At 40.7% G+C, this 20,656-nt stretch overlaps 1 protein-coding gene across 1 annotated transcript in view; it reads right to left on the bottom strand.

The window, feature by feature from the left end:
• Nucleotides 1-268: 268 nt before the first annotated feature.
• LOC109472359 (glutamate receptor-interacting protein 1-like) overlaps nucleotides 269-20,656 on the bottom strand; it is a 95,742-nt gene continuing 75,354 nt past the window's right edge. Inside the window, exons 8-28 of the mRNA XM_019772066.1 lie at nucleotides 18,905-19,050; nucleotides 16,828-16,975; nucleotides 15,327-15,508; nucleotides 14,768-14,860; nucleotides 13,857-13,964; nucleotides 12,353-12,523; nucleotides 11,475-11,480; nucleotides 11,040-11,217; nucleotides 10,388-10,527; nucleotides 9,526-9,603; nucleotides 8,831-8,900; nucleotides 7,824-7,969; nucleotides 6,737-6,817; nucleotides 6,283-6,346; nucleotides 5,688-5,842; nucleotides 4,098-4,135; nucleotides 3,506-3,620; nucleotides 2,759-3,000; nucleotides 1,729-1,986; nucleotides 1,080-1,229; nucleotides 269-590 (exon numbers count right to left, since the gene is read on the bottom strand). Of these exons, the coding sequence (XP_019627625.1) occupies nucleotides 399-590; nucleotides 1,080-1,229; nucleotides 1,729-1,986; nucleotides 2,759-3,000; nucleotides 3,506-3,620; nucleotides 4,098-4,135; nucleotides 5,688-5,842; nucleotides 6,283-6,346; nucleotides 6,737-6,817; nucleotides 7,824-7,969; nucleotides 8,831-8,900; nucleotides 9,526-9,603; nucleotides 10,388-10,527; nucleotides 11,040-11,217; nucleotides 11,475-11,480; nucleotides 12,353-12,523; nucleotides 13,857-13,964; nucleotides 14,768-14,860; nucleotides 15,327-15,508; nucleotides 16,828-16,975; nucleotides 18,905-19,050 (2,761 nt within the window). The 3' untranslated portion in view covers nucleotides 269-398. The remainder of the gene's footprint in view (nucleotides 591-1,079; nucleotides 1,230-1,728; nucleotides 1,987-2,758; nucleotides 3,001-3,505; nucleotides 3,621-4,097; nucleotides 4,136-5,687; nucleotides 5,843-6,282; nucleotides 6,347-6,736; nucleotides 6,818-7,823; nucleotides 7,970-8,830; nucleotides 8,901-9,525; nucleotides 9,604-10,387; nucleotides 10,528-11,039; nucleotides 11,218-11,474; nucleotides 11,481-12,352; nucleotides 12,524-13,856; nucleotides 13,965-14,767; nucleotides 14,861-15,326; nucleotides 15,509-16,827; nucleotides 16,976-18,904; nucleotides 19,051-20,656) is intronic.

The raw sequence follows: 20,656 nt of genomic DNA, 5'->3' as shown, positions 1-20,656 counted from the left end.
TTCAACCTCCTATACAAGTGTTCTCCTGTGTTGTACAGTGTTTTGTAAGAGTTATGGTTGAGCCACAGGTGTTGGTTTACCTCCCCCTTCCCCAGTCAGTCCAAGTGCCTAGTGTTCTCTCACATTCTACGGTGTTTTGGAAGAGTTATGGATGTTGGATTGCCTTCTCCTTCTCCTGAATCCTTTTCCTTGTGACCAAGAGACTTTGGGAAGAGCTGTGAATGCTCTAGAGAGTTTAGGAATAGTTGTGCATGTTCTAGGCTGTTTTGGAAGAGTTGTGGTTGAGTTGTGGATGTTGGTAAGCCTCCTCTCCCCACTCCAGGTTGGCTTGGGACATATTTTGAACCAGCAAGTTTTCCTCCCCCCTTAAACTCACACTCCTGGTGCCCTCCTGTGTTCTAGAGTGTCTTGGAAGAGTTGTGGTTGAGTTGCGGATGCTGGTAAGCCTCCTCTCCCCACTCCAAGTTGGCCTGGGACATGTTCTGGGCCAGCGGGTTGCGACTGATGACCAGTTCGATCTTGTCGCCTGAAGCTGCGATGAGCGGGACAGCAAGGCAGCAGTCGAAGTCCCTGGTCCTGCTGTTGTTTACCTGCAGGTCAATGGAGATGCATATAGGAAAATGAAGCCATTCAAAGTCAAAATGTTTTTATGTCAAATGCTGTAAGCATCTCCAGTTCTATCTGTGGTGAATGCATGTGGGGAGGGTGGTGCATGGAGCAATTTTAGTCAAACAAAACTATCATCCAGCAGTCAAGGCAAACTGGCTGGTTTCTCCATGATTTCTCATTAGTTATCATCAATGATCAACATGATCAAAAATAACATGGTCACCATGGGCCGGTATTGGGCCTTGAGCGGGCCCAACTCAGGGCGGTCGCGTTGGCCAGGTGGTCACCTTGGACAGGTTGCTTAATGCTTGTGTCAATGGGGAACATTTTTGGGACCGAGAAAAAGCGGTCACCATGGACAGGTGGCCTGCTTGACAGGTTTGACTGTACCCACTGTACAAAACTGGTATGTTATGCCTAGAGGCAGTTCACTGGTTATGTAAAACAAACAAACAAACAAACCAACAAACCTGCAGTATCCTGTCATATGGCCTGATGACGCCGCTGAGGTCTGCCGGCCCGCCTGGCCTGATGTTGTTGATATACACTCCCTTCTCCACCAAACCGTCCGACACGCTGAAGCCAAAATCTCCATAATCATCATCCTTGAACAACGTCACCTGAAGAGAAAGGACAGACATAAAACTTAAAAGTTAATCATTCCTCAACGACTTTGACATTCTGAGCTTCTCAATGCTGTAAACTTCAATGTAGAATTTTTGATAAATATACCCCTATATATTTCTATGTCATCAAATTTCCAATCATTATCATTAAACTTATCTCTATTCTATAACAGCTACCTGAAAAAGTATGTCATAAACTATTCTATGGTAAATGTACTCCTAGACACAATTGTACAATGTATGTTTTCAGTCAATACAATTTCATCAAATTTCTTGTCACTATTATGAAACTTAAGACAATTTCTTTAAACACCTACATACTGAAAAAGTACAACATAGACTATTCAAAAAGGGATGTACTCATATATTTTCAGTCAATGTAATTTCACCAAATTTTTTGTGATTATCATGAAATTTAAAACAACTCTTTCACTACCTGAAAACCAATAGAAATGCTTAATTCATGAATCGTTGATGTCATTGATTGTCGTACCTTCTGAATCTCAATAGGTGTAGGAGAGAAGATGAGACTCATCTGATCCTGAATCTTCTTGTTGGTGGGGAGGGCGGGGGCCTGATGACCCCTGCCGGAACCCGGCAAGGTCATGCTGTGACTGTCGCTGTAGCTGATGACCGACTGGTTTTGCCTGGGTCGGCAGTTCAGCGTGTGTGCATGGTTACTGGGTCCGATCGTCTGCTCGATCTGTCGCATCAGTTCAGAGTGGCCACATGTCTCCAGGTCCTCGAGTGCCTAATATGAAAAAATTTGTATCAAAGTGAACACTATTTCTCAACACTTGTAACATCCGTGTCCATAATATCACCAGGGTCCATAATATCGCCACCTTGAGAAATAGTGTGCTTTAAGATATTTTTACTGCAACATACTTTTGGTATGTACTCCTGCACACCTCAAATGTACATACATTTGTACCTATGGTATGTTGCAGTAAAAATATCTTTAAGCACACTATTTCTAAAGGTGGCGATATTATGGACACGGATGTTAGCACGTACGGTGTAAAAATGTGCATGTAAATGGGATAAAGGTCTGATAAAGGCATTAAAACTGCATTGTATAGAACTTACATGTAAGGACTACAGAGTAAGAAGCATAGAGAAGGCAAAAGATCCAAGATTATTTACATGCAACAGTAACACATGTTGTTCACAGAAAATAATAATTGTATGACCAAAACATAACAGTTTTAGCCCCACAAAGTTAATGGCATCACACAACAAGTGGTTCTGCATGTACATGTAAGGCAACACCAATTTAATTTGTTGGTTCTCAGATTTTTTCAGAAAAAAATATGCAGTGGCAGGGCGCACTAGTTTGGGGGTCTTCAGAGGATGTCATCCATAAAATTAAGTCGGCGTGGCCTAAATCAGAAAAAAATGAAGAGGAGAATCCGAGAACCAACAAATTAAATTGGTGTGGCCTAATCCACACACACAAGTCAAACAGCACATCCAACAACAGACATTAAACTAAAGTTTAGTAGTAAACAAGAGGAATGTACCTGTACCAAACCATACTCGTCCAGTTGTGGATTGTCCAGAATGTCGCTGCTGCTCTTGTAGCTGTGGGACTGGGTGTCCCACTCATCGTGCAGTCTGTCCCCCATCCTCCTGTCTCCCTTGGTAGAGTCCCTCCTCTGGGTGTGCCTTTCTGTCATGTGATTGGTCTGGTTGTCATGATGGTGCACCTGGGCGGTCACAACCATTCCTGAATGGGGGTGCTGCGAGTTTCCTTCCGGGTTTCCTAAACACACAAGGGCAAAATGAATGGGACAAGTTTAAACTTTGAAACATTGGCCTATCTTTGAGGTATCATAAAATTAATAGTGAAGACCTTTAACATAGCGTTAATACTGAGCAAGGAGACTCTTTTTACACAACCAAGACAGTCTTTTATTCAGCTGACGTTTCGTTGTGCTGCAATACAACGCGAACCAGTCAGAATTGCCATGAGGAAGGTGACAGACGGTCACCGAAATGTCGGCTGTGAATAAAAGACTTGGTTGTGTAAAAAGAGTCTCTTTACTCAGTGTCTTACCAACCTGTTAGGTTAGAAACTATTCACAGATGGAATAATCATTATTATTGACACTAATGAAACTACATACAATGTAGAAGTATATAACCCATGAGACAGGGAATAATCGATGAGTGCATTGAAAGAGCATCATACAAAAAAGAATTATACCCTTGAAACATTATTTACTGTTACAGTAGATGTTAACTAAGTGTCATTAATTATGCCTTACCTGGTTCCAAGGCTGAACCATCCCATGATTCCACTGCACTATCCACACTAGGGACTGGGGTATGTTGAAGGGGCACCCTCTTCGTCTGGCTCTCTTCCTTTCCAATGCTGTCATTCTGCAAACACAGCAGGTGCATTATAAGAAAAAAAGGCTAAACGTTCTGTCCAACACTATAAGTAAATTAGGACTTACCCAAATTTAGTGTTGGACAGAACGTTTAGCCTTTTTGTCATAATGAAGTATACCAGCATGAACTTCTTCATGCTAACAGCAGGTGCATATTATTCATGACAGGTATGTACGTTTCAATTATTATAGATAGCTACATGTATTGCATAGATACGACATCTCATTCAGTGTGATATAACCAACCACTATCACGTACATTTTACTTGTGCAGCTGGTGTACACCAAATGTCCAAATTTAATCCATTTCAGAACTATCCAGTTACTTCAATAAACTACCAATGTATGAGGAGGAAACTTATTCATACATGTAACAATTTCTTACATTTGGCCTGCACAGTCTTCACTCTAATCTTAACTGTACCTATATGTATTTTCTGAAGCATTCTCAGTGACATATTCTTACCTCCTGATCTGACTTGGGTCCATCTACCACAAACTTATCTGGAATGGAAAATGAGACCATTGTTTACTGTAGAAAAAATTATACAATGTACATTACATTGCACACAAAATGTTGTTGCACATCCTTTAGACAGATCCCGACATCACATTAGGAATCACTAAGTCAGAACCTTGCATTTCCCGTTAAATGCCTACATGTAACTACACAGAAGCATTCCTACACAATTTAGTTAAATCACCAACACATTGGTAGCAATATTACCATGGCCATTAAAAGAATGATGCAATTGAAATTAGTAGTTCAGACAACCATGAAGGCAAAGGTTTCCTCCCACTTTCATTCAGACTTTTGCTCTCTACTGTGGTACATGATACAGCACTCTCATAAATAAACATTAATCAGAGAATGTACAGTCAAACCTGTCCAAGCCGGCCACCCAGGGGACCAAAGTAAAGTGGTCACCTTGGACAGGTGGTCTCTTTGAAGAGGGTCGCCTCACAACATGACTAAGACATAAATGGTTTCCAAGTCGAGATGTTTTAATGTCACATGCTGTAAGCATCTTCCATGTCTTCAGTTCTGTGGGGAAAATATTGGGGGCCGAGAAAAAGCGGCCAGGTTTGACTGTATAATTAAGTCAAGACTGTGACATACAGGAACTGTACACAAGTAGCTTGCAAGTTAAGCAGAAATCTCTACCTTCATGGCGCTGTCTTGATTATTTTTTCCAATCTACACATTCCTACATTGTAAGTCACATGCAGGCATTCTGTTGGTGGAAGCTTGACAGAAAAGGAAAGTTTCAGTGCTGCACAGTGGCTGTATTACTAGAGTTGGAAGCAACCTACAGCTTTTATGTACACTTCCACGTTACCATGTATCTTCCCGAGTGTCCAGGGAGGGGGGGACTACAAGTCTGAGGAACAACAAAGAGGAGTCACTGAGGAAACTGTGCCCTTCTGTGGCTCCAAACACGGTAAAAGTTGAGCACTGACATCTAATTAAGAGAACCCAAAAAAGCATATCAAAATTCTCAATATTGCCCTTAAGTGTGCAGGAACTTTTACGATATTTTCTGTCAAATTTCCCAATGTGTGTCAAATGATTTGTTTAATCAAGGCTGTCAATCCAAAGCAGCTTTTAATACAATGTTTAATCTGATTCAAGACATGAGGCCATGCTCTTTTCCAATTGAAACAAATCGTGAATAAAAGATGTGAAAATACTATTCTATCACTGACAGCACTGAAACAAAGACATGAATAACAAATTCACGCCACGCAATGATCATTTGTCTCTCAGTAGACTGACCCAGTGTTGACGTCAGTCAACTGAGGAAGACTAGAGTGACTGGTCGAAAGACTACATTTAGGTGAGAGAATTTTTTGTGATGGATCGAAAGTTTTAACTCTTAATGTGTCCTGAGTTACCAATGTTATGACCCAGTGTTGACGCCACACTTCAAAGAAGCCACGTGACAAGCCTCACTGGGTCAGTCTACTGAGGAAGACCTGGTCGAAAGCTCTAGCTAGTGAGAGAACTTTTTGTGTTGGATCGAAAGTTTGAACTCTTAAACATGTCCTGAGTTACCTAGCGATGTCTGCCTACCCTCCTGCCTGCTGATCTTGAGTGTAACGGTGTCTCCCGCGGACTGGAGGAGCTGGATGGCCTCACTCAGGCGTTTCCCTCGCAGGGACTGACTGTTGATGGCCAGGATACGGTCCCCTACATGGATGGCTCCAGTTCTGTGTGGTCATGAGAACAATTAACAATATACGTGTACAATGTATTTGATGATGATGGTTTATCAAGGAGAAATAATCCAAAAATCCAACATTTGCAGCCAGCTGGATGAACTGATGTCACATTACGTTGATGAAGGTTAGACATTGAGGCAATAAGATACATGAACCCCAACAAGCAGCTCAAGCAACTGGATATAATTTTGGGAATGGTCAGACATTTCAGCTAGCATCCACTACCTTTCGTCAGGGCATGATGTCACATTATTTGAGATCAACATACATATCTTACTGGGTAACACATGATTACGAAGAATTAATGTAAAAAGGATGGTGTGATTAAAAGCAAAGTACTTAACAAAAGGTAAGGTTTCAAATCTTATGGGCGAATGATATTATCACAAAGCAATTTTATTGTCTTCCTCAAATTTACAAGACCGTACCTTTGCGCTAGTCCTCCGTCTGTCAATCCCGACACTGTGACTGGGTCAAACGGCTCTTCTGTGCCTGGAGGGTGGAAGATGTTGGTTAGACTATGTAACAAGTTAACAATTTAGAGCCAGCATTGTCTGATTCAGACTTGAGTAGTCACATGTTATAATTATTGTTCTTCATTGTTTGTCATTTTCATGTTATACTATAATAGTCGTGTAAAAATTTGCAATACACAATATTCATTATCATGAAAGTTCATCATTCTGTGTCAACTTGGTTGTTACATGTACATGTTTAAAGGCAAATCTTTCGTTCCAACACAAGTAACTGGTCAAAAGCTCTAGGTGAGAACATTTAGTCTTGTGTTGGAACAAAAGTTTAACATTTAAACAATATTTATTACTATATCATGCATCAACCTTAAAGTTTGTAAGGTAACAGGGAATCAGACAGTGATCTCACCTGAAATCGTGATGCCCAATGGCCCACCGTGTCTAACCAGCTCTACGGAGTAACAGATCGCTCCACTCACATCGTGCTCCTCTGAAGGGGAAGATACAATGTAATGGTCAAATTGTATTATTTATGAGTAAAAGCTTTTTTAAGCAGTGATGATCTTTTACATGTACAGTAGGCAATACTAAGCAAGCTTTCTGCGTGATTCAGTTTCTTCAGTTTCTTTCCTTGTGACTTTGGCAACCTGAAATTACACTTCAGAAGTAGTACTATATTTTATCTTCAAATACTTTAAGCTTGTGTTTATTACTGCTTCCTGTGATGAAAATGAACCCCAGCTTTGTTCTTATGTTTCCATATCATTTGCTAGTATAGCATACATGTACTTTCCACTTAATTCTAGCTTCTTTCAGAGATTAGTCACAGCAAAAATGAATAAGACTTGAGTTGATGTATGTCCCCACATGTTTGTTTGGCAGAGCTAGAAACATTATTTTCTACCCTACCTACCTGGTTCTGCACTACAGAAGGACACTGCAGTTTCCATGCAGCATGAGGACAAATAACTCCAGTCAATTTACCAGAATGGACAAGGCTTTACATACATGTAAACATCAGAACTGGAACAACCAACAGTCACATCTAAAACCCATAGGTGCTAAACTTTAAGTCTAGCTAAGCTTGGCACTGTGTGTTGTTTGGTCTAGGCATAAGCCATAGAATTTGTTGTGAATGACATTTGAGAAAGCAAAATGCACTTTGCCTTTCCTGGTAAGAGCTTTAAGAGACCTGGAATCCTCTGTTTCCCTACTTTTTAGAACAGGGCTTCACTGTTTATAGAAAATAATGAAAAACAGATGAGTTACAGTTCGTAGTTTGAAAGTACATGTATACATAGAGATGAATCATATGTGAAAGTGGGAATGAAGTTATGTTGTGATACAAATTGATTTTGAGAGTGTATGATTATGAGTTGGTCACTCAAATACTTAACCGTCTTGGCAAACTTAGCTGGTATGTTACGCCGAAGGGCAGTTATACCAACTAATATATTATACTGATACAGATAGAGAAAAAAGAACTGTGACAATACCTGAGTACAGCTCATCCTTGCGTATCCTGAGCTTGACTATCTCGTCACACTGAGCCAGGATCTGTGCGGCGTCCTCCATGGAGCAGTTGTCCAGACGGATGTTGTCAATGGCCAGGAGCTTGTCTCCAGGAGCCAGCGTGCCCGTCCTGAACAACAGGAACAGTCAAAACATCAGGATTACTACAGTATGGTGGAACTACCCTGTAGTGCTTTCCAGTGACAGACAGAAATGAAGAAACAAAAGACAATGGCCAGGAGTTTGTCTCCCGGAGCCAGGGTGCCGGTCCTGAACAACAGGAACAGTCAAAACATCAGGATTACTGTAGGGTTGTGGAACTACCTTGTAGTGCTTTCTAGTAACAAACAGAAATGAAGACAATGACCAGGAGTTTGTCTCCCAGAGCCAGGGTGCCCGTCCTGAACAACAGGAACAGTCAAAACATCAGGATTATTGTAGGATCGTGGATTGTACATTGTAGTGCTGTCCAGTAACAGACGGAAATGAAGAAACAAAAGACAACCGATGGCCAGGAGCTTGTCTCCCGGAGCCAGAGTGCCAGTCCTGAACAACATCATTATCATTAGATACAAGCTTTGAACAATGTTTAGAACTTTAAAGTTAGATGTTCAAAGGCTAGGTGTAACAAGTCGTTCAGTGTAATGTAGCCAGCTATCACATACATGTACATGTTATATATCATAATGAACATTGTAATATTGTAGTCACCCTCATGTGATTTAATGTTTAGACTTAAGGAACACAAAGAATAGCTGTGTCAAGCTTATAGTGGATCCTAATAAAGTGTGCATTAAAGAAAGAGACCATCTTTCTGTGTGAAGGATTGACATTTTTGCAATCTATAGTTGGAAAGCATGCTGCTAGAGTGGCCCAGAAAAACATAAATACTTCTTAATTAGCCTCCTTTATAGGAAAAGGCCCCTCTTAACAGTTAAGACATTTACAATGTATAACTAAGAAGAAACCCTAATTATGAGGTGTGACTTACCTGTGTGCCACACTCCCCTTCTTAATGTCTGAGATAAGAAGAGGTTCTCCCTGTTTCCTGGTGCTGGGAGCTGGAAAACAAAGTTTAGAGCTTCAATCAGTAAAAAATAAAAGACAGTTATACATGTAGGTCCTCAGCTTATAAAATTTGTACATCTACAATGTATGCATATCTGATCTGGTATATAAATGTCTTAATATTGTACAAAATAATAATAGTACTGATCAGAAGAAACAGCTTCAAAAACAAGACCTCATCTCAATGCTAGAAGTATGATTTCAATGCTTTATTCTTACTTTATTGTTTACATATTTAATTCACCGTGTTAACTTTATATTATCTTGCACCTATTTTGAGTTAAATTGTTTGCTTGTCCCTTAATACATTGCAAGTTAAATGTAAATGTAATAAATGTATGTAAATAAGATCGTAAAATTAATAGGATTTGGGAGAGTCCACTAAGACAAACCTTCAGGTTTCTTGGGCTCTCCAGCATATATTTGCTTGTATATAATTTCATTTTATACTGTTACTTTTTTATGTGCAAAATGATACTAAACAAACAAAACAAATGCTGTAGACCTTAATTTTCCCTTTCAAACTGCATGAGGGGGATTGTTATGAAATGTCAGGATTTGACATGTGTTCATTCTGGACAGATAGGGTACAATGAAAACAACTGAGGATGAACTTACAGTTGATGGTGATCCCCAGGCCACCTGCCCTCTTGGGCAGCTTGATGTTAAAGGTTCCACTGCTGGGCACCACAGATTCTTACAATGTAAAGAGAGAGAAAAATATTTGATTCATAAAATAATGATTGATGATATTTGACAAACAAATTGTACATGCTTAAGTGCTTTATTCTGGTATACAGAAACACTACACACAATGTGTCTCAGTAAAAACTTTGCTCAAGTCATAAAGTTTAAACCCTCTACAAGGCTACAGAACTACAGTACTCAAAGCACTGGAGTGACCACCTCTACAATCATGTACATGTACATGTAAGGACCACTTTGACAATGTCACAACTTTCTGGTGGTCTCATACTAGATATTTTCCCATTGACACATGCATCAAGAATCCTGTCTAAAGTGGCCACATATAGGCATTTCCTCGGTCTTGTAAGACCATGAATTCTACACCGTGTACTTCCACATACACCAGAATTTTATAGGTCCCCTGTATGGTGTATGGTCTACTTGGGCAGTCTTTAAAGTACCTTTACCTTTACACAGTGTCTAAATATACATGTACTCAGAAAAATCTGTATCTGTATATCTGTGCATGAATCTGTATCTGTGCATGAATATGTATCTGTACTTGAATCTGTATCTGATTGCAAATAAAAGTTAGATATCGAGTGATTGCCATACAAATATAGTTCAGCTTACCGGCGACATCAAACTCCACTTCCAGAACACACTTCAACCCTGACTCCCTCAGCAGCTAGTTCGCCAAGTCTAGAGTTAGTTCCTCTGTAGACATTCGTGGATTGTGTACCTTTACCTTTACACAGTGTAGAAGTACACAATTATATGTAGTCCAGCTTACCGGCAACATCAAACTCCACTTCCAGCACACACTTTAGCCCTGACTCCCTCAGCAGCTGGTTTGCCTCCTCCAGAGTCAGTTCCTCTGTAGACATGCCATTGATGGACAACACCCGATCTCCCACCTGCAGTATACCCGTCCTGAGGGGGCACACAATGGACACTCTCACATCTGCACATGCATACATGTAGATAAGTTTATCATAATAATAATAACTTTATTGCACAACAATTGTACAAGGCACAAAGTATGGCAACTAGTGGTATATAACACCTTTTCTATAAGGCCAATCTACCTAATACAAAAGTGTGTAATGTGGGATAAGAGTGTAGTATAAAATGTCTTTCTCAAGCAAAAGTGCAACATACAGTTAAAAATTCATTGTATCGCATACAAGTTAGTTATCTACATGTGTTTGGCTATACTATTTCATCTGTTCAACTGATTTCAAACTTCAATATCTGTAAAGAGCATTGAATTGATCATATAAAAATGTTGTATAAAATGTATAAAATCAACACTGAACACTGAGTTGTCCAGGTCAGTAAAGTTAAAACTTACACTGTAGTAAACTTAAATCCAAGACATGTGGTAGTACAATGTAACTCCCAGAAAGCTAATATAGTATTGTCCTGAACATCATAGTCCTGACCTGTCGGCAGGTCCATCCGGGTCGATGAACCCGATGACAGGAGGTGACGTCAGCGTCTCCGTGGCAAAGACTCCGCCCTGTAGGCTGAAGCCCAGTCCTGAGGGGTCAGGATGGACCTGAACCTCCGCTATCTCCACTCGTACAACCTGCTGGGGAGCATGGCTGGATGACACAGACACTACAGGACAGAGAAACAGGAGAGTTTAGGTTATAGATATCCTATAGACTCCGCCCTGCAGGCTGAAGCCAAGGGTTGAGGGGTCAGGATGGACCTGGACCTCCGCTATCTCCACTCGTACAACCTGCTGGGGAGCATGGCTGGACGATACAGACACTACAGGACAGAAACACGGGAGAGGTTATGTTATAGATTATCCTATAGCTATAGACTCTGCCCAGGGCGCTAAAGCCCAGGCCTGATGGGTCCGGATGGACCTGGACCTCCGCTATCTCCACTCGTACAACCTGCTGGGGAGCATGGCTGGACGATACAGACACTACAGGATAGAGAAACACAGGAGAGTTTATGTTATACATTGTAGATATCCTATAGACTCCACCCTGCAGGCTGAACCCAAGGCATGAGAACAACACTGAGACTGGCGCTGCTGTCTTCATATACACAATCTGCATGGCTGGACGATACAGACACTACAGGACAGAGAAACAGGAGAGTTTATGTTAATATAGATATCCTATAGCTATAGACTCCGCCCTGCAGGCTGAAGCCCAGATCGGAGGGGTCAGGATGGACCTGCACCTCCGCTATCTCCACTCGTACAACCTGCTGGGGAGCATGGCTGGACGATACAGACACTACAGGAAAAACAGGAGAGTTTATGCTATAGATCTGTGTCTGTATGTGTATCTGTATTGCCAATATACATTGTAACTTAACAAAATTTGTCCCTCATTAAGTGTCTCAGAGGGTTATGAGTTTCATAATTTTTGGTGAGAATATTTCTCAATAAAGCAAGCGCGTCTAACCCTCGTTACGGGGAACTACAGATGATAAACCGGATAGGGAAATCTTTGAGACTCAATGCATGGCTTGTGCCCTGGAAAGCTTCTGCACCTAACCCCTATGCTGGTGAGAACCCTGGCCCCCTTACCACATAACCTAGACAGAAGGACTCAGTATATAGTAGAGGGGATTCATTCCTCAAGCTAACCGACATCTTGCACACGCAGTCGTCCCTCAGTAAGACTGGCGGAATAAAAGTTCTAAACAGGAACTACATGTATAGGTGTCTTACTGAGGGACGACTGCATGTGCAAGATGTCGGTTAGCTTGAGGAATGAATCCTCTCCACTATATACTAGACAGAAGGACTCATTCTTACTTGCTGAGGAGTTGAGCCTGTTCCTCCTGGGGGGTCTCCTGTTGCTCCTGCGCGCGAGCGACGCCCGGCTGATCGTGCCTGTGTGGATACTCGACACGCTGGGGGATGTGGGCGAGTCCATCGGGTAGGAGATCGGCAAGGCTGAAAAAAAAATGGCACCAACAGGGGCTAAGTTGGTAAGTAAGCAGTACAAACAACACGATCAATGTAATCTCCAAGCAGATCTTCCCAAAGACAGTATCAAATTGGCCAGGCAGTATCTATTTGCCAGATAGTACATGTACATGTACAATTAGCAGATCTTTCGGTGGCCGCAAAGACAGTCTCAAATTGACAGGCAAAATCCCTTGGCCAGACAGTACCCATTGGCTACCCAAGATACTGTCTGGCAAATGGATACTGCCTGTCCAATTTGAGACTGTCTTTGTGGGAACCAAAAGATCTGCTTCGAGATTACTTGCCATGACATTACATGTATGTCTGGCAAGCAGTAGGCAAAAGTCGGGTGACAGTTGGGTGATTTCCCCACTGATAATTTGCGTATGATTGTCTTCAAATAATTTGCATGCATATGTATATGATGTAAAGAAAAGAGAGATTGCTTGTATGGTGATCAAGTTAAAAAAATTTCATTTCATCAACAATGCAACAAGACAATACATGTACTTGTGGAAGTTCAGGCAGCTTATTGGCAGATAGATGGCAAACAATTTTATCCACACCATTGTCAGCAATAATACAAGTTAATTATCTTAAATATAAGCTGTAGACAAGTTTTATTTCTATGGTAGAAAAGCCTTGTGAGTGATGTTTGGGACAGCCTTGTGAAAGATCGATATATAAAAGTGTACAGATGACAGAAGATACATGTAAGAAGGTACACAGCGTAGATTTTGTGTTGAACAAGACACTTCCTCATTGGCGTGAGCATCACATGTGCAGCCAGCATTTAGTTATTTATTTATTCGGAATTTAGCCAGCAGTTGTAAGTGCAGGGCTCGAAATTCATTTTTGGGAATAGATGCACCCAACCTAAAAAATTGGGTGCACAAAAATTTTTTGGGGTGCACTATATAAGGTAAAATATGTAGAATGTCAGCCAAAACGTAGTTATGTTGCATTTCTAAAAGAACTATAATAATGATTTTATTATTTTTCTGACACTTTGATGTTAAGATATGCTGTATACCATAATACATTTAACATCTTTAAATACGTAGACCTACAAAAATACTTCGGTGCACTGGAGCACCCACAGAAAATAATTGGGTGCACAGCTCCAAATTTGGGTGCACTAAGGTGCACATGCACCCAGTATTTCGAGCCCTTAAGTGTGAGGTCAGCCTTACAAAGAGGCAAAGCAGAACAACGACTCGGTCTTTACCGTCACTAAGCATAGATTCACTGTTCGACCTTTGGTTGAACGACCTGTCTAGAGTAGAACTGGACGAGGAAGAGGTAGTGGTAGCAGTACCCGATTTCGAAGCTGACGTCCGCGGCTTTCGTTTCTTGGGAGGGAGGGCAGGAGGAGTGTCCACGATACGAGGGATTTGGGAGACATTGACATAGACATGGTGGGAGGCTGCAGCACAGGAAAGAAAGAAGGAAAGAAAGAAAGAAATGGCAGAAGAAAGAGCAAAACAGGTAACAATCAGAAGAAGGCAGTACGTGTAAAACAAGAGACAGTTGTACAGCCCAGTCATCACAGTGTAGAGGCTAAAACCAATGTTTCATACATGTGTGTGCGTGCAGAAATATTTGATGACAGAATGATAAAGCATACATGTCATGTAGCATACATGTTCATGTCATGTTTAATGATGATTATAATTATAGTCAATATTAGTCATACATGTACTTTGGCTTGAATAATCAAAATCTGGTTATTTAGCCCCCTTCATGTAGTGTCACAATGTACATGTACATGTAAGTGCGATGGCAGGACAGAAGTGGTAACTTAAGGAATAGCAGCAATAAAAGAACATACAAAAATGTACAGCATAAAAACAAGTTTGCAACTTAGGGGCAAAAGTTTGATAGATGTGCAAACAAAAAAGGGTAACATACAATGTACAATTGACAGCAGGAATGTACTTTTTATACATTGTATTAAGACCAAGATGATTTTAGACATGTTTAATTCAGACAGAATTGTAGACATCTTCAATTTTTTATATCTTGGCACAGCATCAAAAATGTATACGTCATCATCCAAACAGTAACTGATTGTGATATCATCAATAATAATTACATATAACATGTGTCTCAAGAGGTCAGAAACAGAATTAAAAGCAAAACTTGTCTATTTCTCCTAACCAAGAGGGGTGACTGTGGAATTCATGGGTACATAAAGGTGCATTCAATGTATAAAAATATGTTAATTACCTGCAGTATGGTGATGAGCACTTTCCCTCCAGCTCCCCTCTCTTGTCTGTGCCTGGAGACTGGCAGCTGTGGGCTGCACCTCTACTCGGCAGCCTGAAGATAGGGAATGAACCATGCAGATACATGTCTTCAGTTCTGAGTAGAACCTAGAGTAATATTTTTGAGCTACATGTACAGTACATGTAGCTATTTATATGAAAAAGTGAGTCGATGAAGACAGTCTCTACTGCCAGTTTTTTTTATTGCTATCTACTAGTGCAATGTGGCTTCGCTCACATACACAATGTACATGTAGCCAAGTAACATGATAGCAGAGCTTGGTTGGCAATCCTTGGCAGAATGTAGAAGATCGGCAAGACTGTGAATGTTGTCCAAGATCAGCCAAGGACAAGTGCAGTGTCCCATCATAAAAAGTAAACTGGTCCCATCCCCGCCAAGAAAACGGCGCACACACAACTACCAGTTCTCCCAGATCCAGACCAGAACACTGTATAGAGAGTCTTCCTTCCTGCCAATCAAGGATTGGAACACAGCAGAAGCGGACACAATAAACATTTACCATTACTGATGACGGCCTCGTTGCTGGCGCCTGCGTACTTCATGTGGCTGAGCGGGAGGATCTCCAGCTTGACCTCTGCCCCCGTGCTGGCCAGCAGCTGGACAGCTTCGGGCAGCGTCAGGTGCTCGGTGCTGGTGCCGTCGATTGACAGGAGCTGGTCTCCCGCGTGTAGAGCACCACACCTGCGGCAGGGGGGTACAGACATGGAACATTTAATATCATGTGGAAATGTCCTACACTACACTGCAAGGGAAGGAGGAGGGTGGACGACTGAGGGGGCGTCCACGAAGGACCTGGACTAGTGACCTGAAGGAATGGACAGGACATCCCCTGAGTCACCTGACAAGTCTGGCTGAGAACCGCCCTGGGTGGATAAGTCTTGTTGACAGTTTAGTTGCCCCGACGGCAGTACAGACTGCTATGGGACCGGTGAGGTGAGGTGAGGAAATGTCCTTAGATTTGTGATCTAACACAAGGAAATTAATGTGGGTTTTATTATGTGTTCCGTGCTGGTACCGTCGATCGACAGGAGTTGGTCTCCCGCCTGCAACGCACCACACCTGGAGGAGGGATATGTTGGGTATGAAATCAGTGAAAATTACCTGCACCAGACAAGTTTTACCTGCACTACTAAGCATTTAAGAAGTATGGATTATACTGTTCAAAAACTATTGCCATTTCTTTTACACTTAACAGGTAACAGTTAATGGCGCAGGGGTGGGGAGACACAGAACACTGAGTTTCAATATCATGAGGAAAGTTTCTTAGATTTGGGATCCAAAATAAAGAAAATAACTTGAGTTTGAGGGTTTTTTAGCGTGAAATGCACTGCACGTGGGGCAGGGGGGGTGCAGACACAGAATATTCAATATCTACGTTGAATAAAGTAATAAGATTAACTAGAAAGGTAACATTTGCAAAGCAAATGCATAATGTTTACCTTCGCATATGGTATGCTCTGTTAATTCTCACTCAAACAAATTCATATGGTGACAGGAGTCTAAATCCCTCTTGCTATAAAATTGCAACATGATGCAAGCAAACACCAGTTATCATGATGACAGGTATGGTTCAGGTCTTGACCTTTTATGTTTGGAGAAAAGGAAACACAAAGCAAAAGCAAAAAAGCAAAAACAAAACTCAAACTCTACTACTGGATAAATTATGTAGATTACTTCCGGGCGTTTCGAGTCACTCTTCTTCAGTGTCACTAAAATGAACTGAGAGAACAAGTCAATACTAATCACATTTGTGATTCTTTTCAGTTCCTAACATGAGATTAGTGTTGACTTGTTCTCTCAGTTCATTTTAGTGACGCTAAAGAAGATTCACGGATGACTCAAAATGTCGGAAGTAATGTCTGTAATTTATCAAGTAGTTTGATCTGTCTTTGAATAACGTTCAATATCATGGGGAAATTTTCTTAAACTTAAAGTACATGTATATTGATATACACTTTAACAGCAGAAATTTGGAGTGAGAAGAAATAATGTTTTCTGACCTGTCTGCTATACTAGCAGCCTTGATCTCCTTGATAATGAGTGCTTCCCTGTTCTTCACCACAGCCATGCCAGGGGTGATGCCCAGGCTTGCACCGGGGGCCTTTGTAACTTCTACCAGCAAAGGACCCTTGGCGTTCTGTACTGCCTCTGTAGGAAGATATTTCACAATGTATTTTTAATATTTATACAAGTATGGAAATACTGTAAATCACAGCTTCTGGTTATGCTTTGGATTATCATCTAATATTATAATATTATTGCAATAAATTGCATTCATTTATTATCAGCCCCTGAAAACACACAGATAAAACACCATCTGTTTCTAGGTAAATATAAGAATGACTGTTTCTAGGTAAATATAAGAAAGAAATCTACATGATTGTGTACGTTGTAGTTAAATACATAAATTCCAACACTACCTGCTGCAGACGTATCCAGAGGCATGGAAAAAAGAAGCAGTTGTGTGTGTAAAACAAGCTTATCTGACACAACTTCTTCCAGATGCAAAAGTTACATTTTCATTTCATTCATTTTACCAACTTAGATCACACTCAGATATATACGTGACCTGTTTTTCAAATGTCCCTGGATAGGGTACATAAGAAAGCTTAATACTGTAATACACAAACACAAGAACATTACCCTTAATGTCTTGTAATCCAAGACAGTCTAAATGGCTTCAGCTCGTAAAAAGTAACCATTAAATTCCATAGTCTCTCCCACAGTTTAATCTTACCAGAACCCTTTGGGAAGACGTACAAAAATGTATACAGCTATTAGCCTCCATAGCATGCCAAAAACTGGGGGTTTTGGTGGTCTTCATGGTCTTTGGGAGCTTTTATGTGCTATTTTCTGATTGCATATAGACAACATAGCCGGCCTGATTGAATTACCCCCGTTTTTTTGTAGAACTGGGCTGATCAGAAAACAGCCGAAGACCACCAAACCCCCAGTTCCATAAGCCTGCTACGGAGGCTAATCAGAAAACGGCCGAAGACCACCAAACCCCCAGTTCTATAAGCCTGCTACGGAGGCTATACACAGTATACAGCCATAAAATTCCCACTGCCCACAGCAAATAACTGAGTTTGCTATTTGCTAGCCGAAAACTCTGTTATGGGACTTGGAACGCTTACACTGGGGAACTAGCTATGCAGTCAAGCCTGGAAATCGTTAAATTGCATTAAATTTCTGCCATCCGGTCAGACAGTGCGGCAATGCTGCAATTTTCTGCTTGTTTAACTGTCAGCTGCTGTATCTCACATCAGTACACATGGACATAATTTAATCTCACATATGTATGCATGTACAATGTATGTATGCATCTGTTTTCAAAGGAGGAAATCTAAATGTTTTCGGGTGAATCCTATACAATCATGTACCAGTACATGTATGTACCATGTACATTTGTATATGCATGTATGCATCTGTTTTCAAAGCAGGCAATCTAAATGTTTTGTGATTGGGTGAATCCTATACAATCATGACAAATTTGTACCAGTACATGTATGTACATAATTTACATTTGCATGTATGCATGTATGCATCTTTTTTCAAAGCAGGCAATCTAAATGTTTTCGAGTGAGCCCTATACATGTACCGGTATGTATAGTACACATTGTATATGTATGTATGACTCATAATTGTCCCTGTGCAACTTGGCTGTTGCGAATTGTTTTCATGAGTCATGTAAAAATCAACATAATTTTGCACTGCAACGTTGATCTAAATATCTATCAATAACTGATTGAAATGTTGATTGATTGCAGTATTGTACCCATGACTGACACATCATTATTCATTTCATCAATTCAATTGTAAAAATCAACATAATTTTGCACTGCAAGGTATATTTGAATATCGATCAATAATCATTGAAATATTGATTGATTGTAGTATATTGATTGATTGTATCTTAATATGTATGATTTACACATCATTATTGATTTTATCAATTCAATTGTAAAAATCAACATAATTTTGCACCACAACATAATTTTGTTCCTTGTTCCCAACAACTCCAAGAATATTGTTCAATAATTGATTGAAATATATTGATTGATTGCAGTACCGTACCCATGATTGACACATCGTACTCCACCAGTAGGCTGGCCTGCGTCCCGCACTGTTTGAGTGCTGCCACTGCCTCCGCGTGCGTGGCCCCTGATAAGCTGATGTTGTCAATAGCCAACAGTCGATCTCCCACCGCCAACGTGCCTTCCCTGGGGGGACAAGGACGGCATGCATGATTTTATTCGTGATGCTTTGAAGAAAACCTTTCAAAGCTAAGGTACACGTGTACAAGGTCACATAGCTTCCTTGCATGCACGGGGTTCAGTAACAAGGTTCAGTAACAAACATGCCAATTCATTTCCTCAGTCCAGTAGATTTACGTGCTGCAAGACATCAAAATGAAAACAAAGAAGTTACATGTTTTATACATCTGACTACATGTTGCAAATTTCCTACTTAAAACTGTGTGTACCACAGTAAAGCCTTTCCTATCCTGGGCTCTCCTCTCAGAAAATTTTCATGTTGATGGTCTACAACTGTAGATCTTTCAGCATTATTCCTTAAATCCCACAACCGACAAATTGAACTGTTGCATCCTAAGCTAAGCACATCAGACGTAATTTGCAGTCCGTCTGTAATACCGGTAATGCTTCAGTGAAAGCCTCTTAGTCTTTTTGACACCAGGTGACCCGATATCAGTGGTCCATTTCATTCCACATGTCCTCAGAATACCCCAATTTTGGCTACTGGCATCTTGAACTGTTTATACATAGTCCACAGCTGGATAGGTGTGAGGAGTATACATCTCTTCCTATTGCATTATACAATATATACTTTGTTCCGAGTCGTAAACCAAGGCTTTAAGTCATAATCTTGGTTTTCTTGGCATAGCATAATTCTAAGCACTATTATCAGCAATCAACTGAAAAATGCGCGAGCTGTTGCAATATTGTGTTCAGTCAGTTTTTATTGGTTATGTCATTTCTGCACCCCGGATATTAAACGGACGGCTGGATATAATCGCGCGCAACTCATGTCACTTTTCTTCCCCACCGCGAATTGTAAAAATAGTTACGAGACGCGTGTGACGCATTTTACGGGAGAAACTTGAAGTTACAAGCGACAGAGCAGCCGTGACACAAAGTTGGGCTAATTCTTTATCAACTGTCCCACAGAGGATGCATTATCGATCGCCCGCACTTTGTAAAAATTGCAGCCCGCACGTAAAACCGGTCCTGCTGACATACATGTTATTTCTGCGCACATAAAACGGACCACAAAAGTACATGTCCCCCATGATGCGGTGATAACCGAATTTACCGCCTGTGAAACTGCGCGATATTGCCATTTAATCCTGTGAAATATACGGGATAATTGGGTACAATACATCAACGTCTTGCCTTCAAACTCGGGCAGCTTAAAAGTACACAGACTCCATACCTTACTAACTGCACTTTTAATCTGTAAGTGTAAGCCATCTTCTTATGCTATGTGGTATGTACATTTGTACTAATGAAGCATTTTGTCCCTCTTCTTCCAAAGACATGAACGCAGATTTAGGAACACCTTGAAAACTCAGTCCTATCACACTATGTGTTTACAAGTTCACTCAACTCAAAACCCTATTACATAGCAGAGGTTTTCCTTGTTCCCAACACTTTACAATTTACAAAATGAAGCATGTGTATCTTGTCACTCTTCTTCCAAAGACACACAGGCAGATTTATGACACCCTATTGTATAACCAAGGTTTTCCTTGTTCCCAACACTTTAATTTTAAGTTTAAAGAATTTGCAAAATGAAACATGTGTATCT

This window comes from Branchiostoma belcheri, unplaced genomic scaffold (assembly GCF_001625305.1).
Source record: "Branchiostoma belcheri isolate BF01 breed outbred unplaced genomic scaffold, Haploidv18h27 scaffold10, whole genome shotgun sequence".
Classification (NCBI taxonomy): Eukaryota; Metazoa; Chordata; class Leptocardii; order Amphioxiformes; family Branchiostomatidae; genus Branchiostoma; species Branchiostoma belcheri.
Note: the sequence above shows the minus strand (reverse complement) of the source record. Positions and strands in the feature narration are given on the sequence as shown.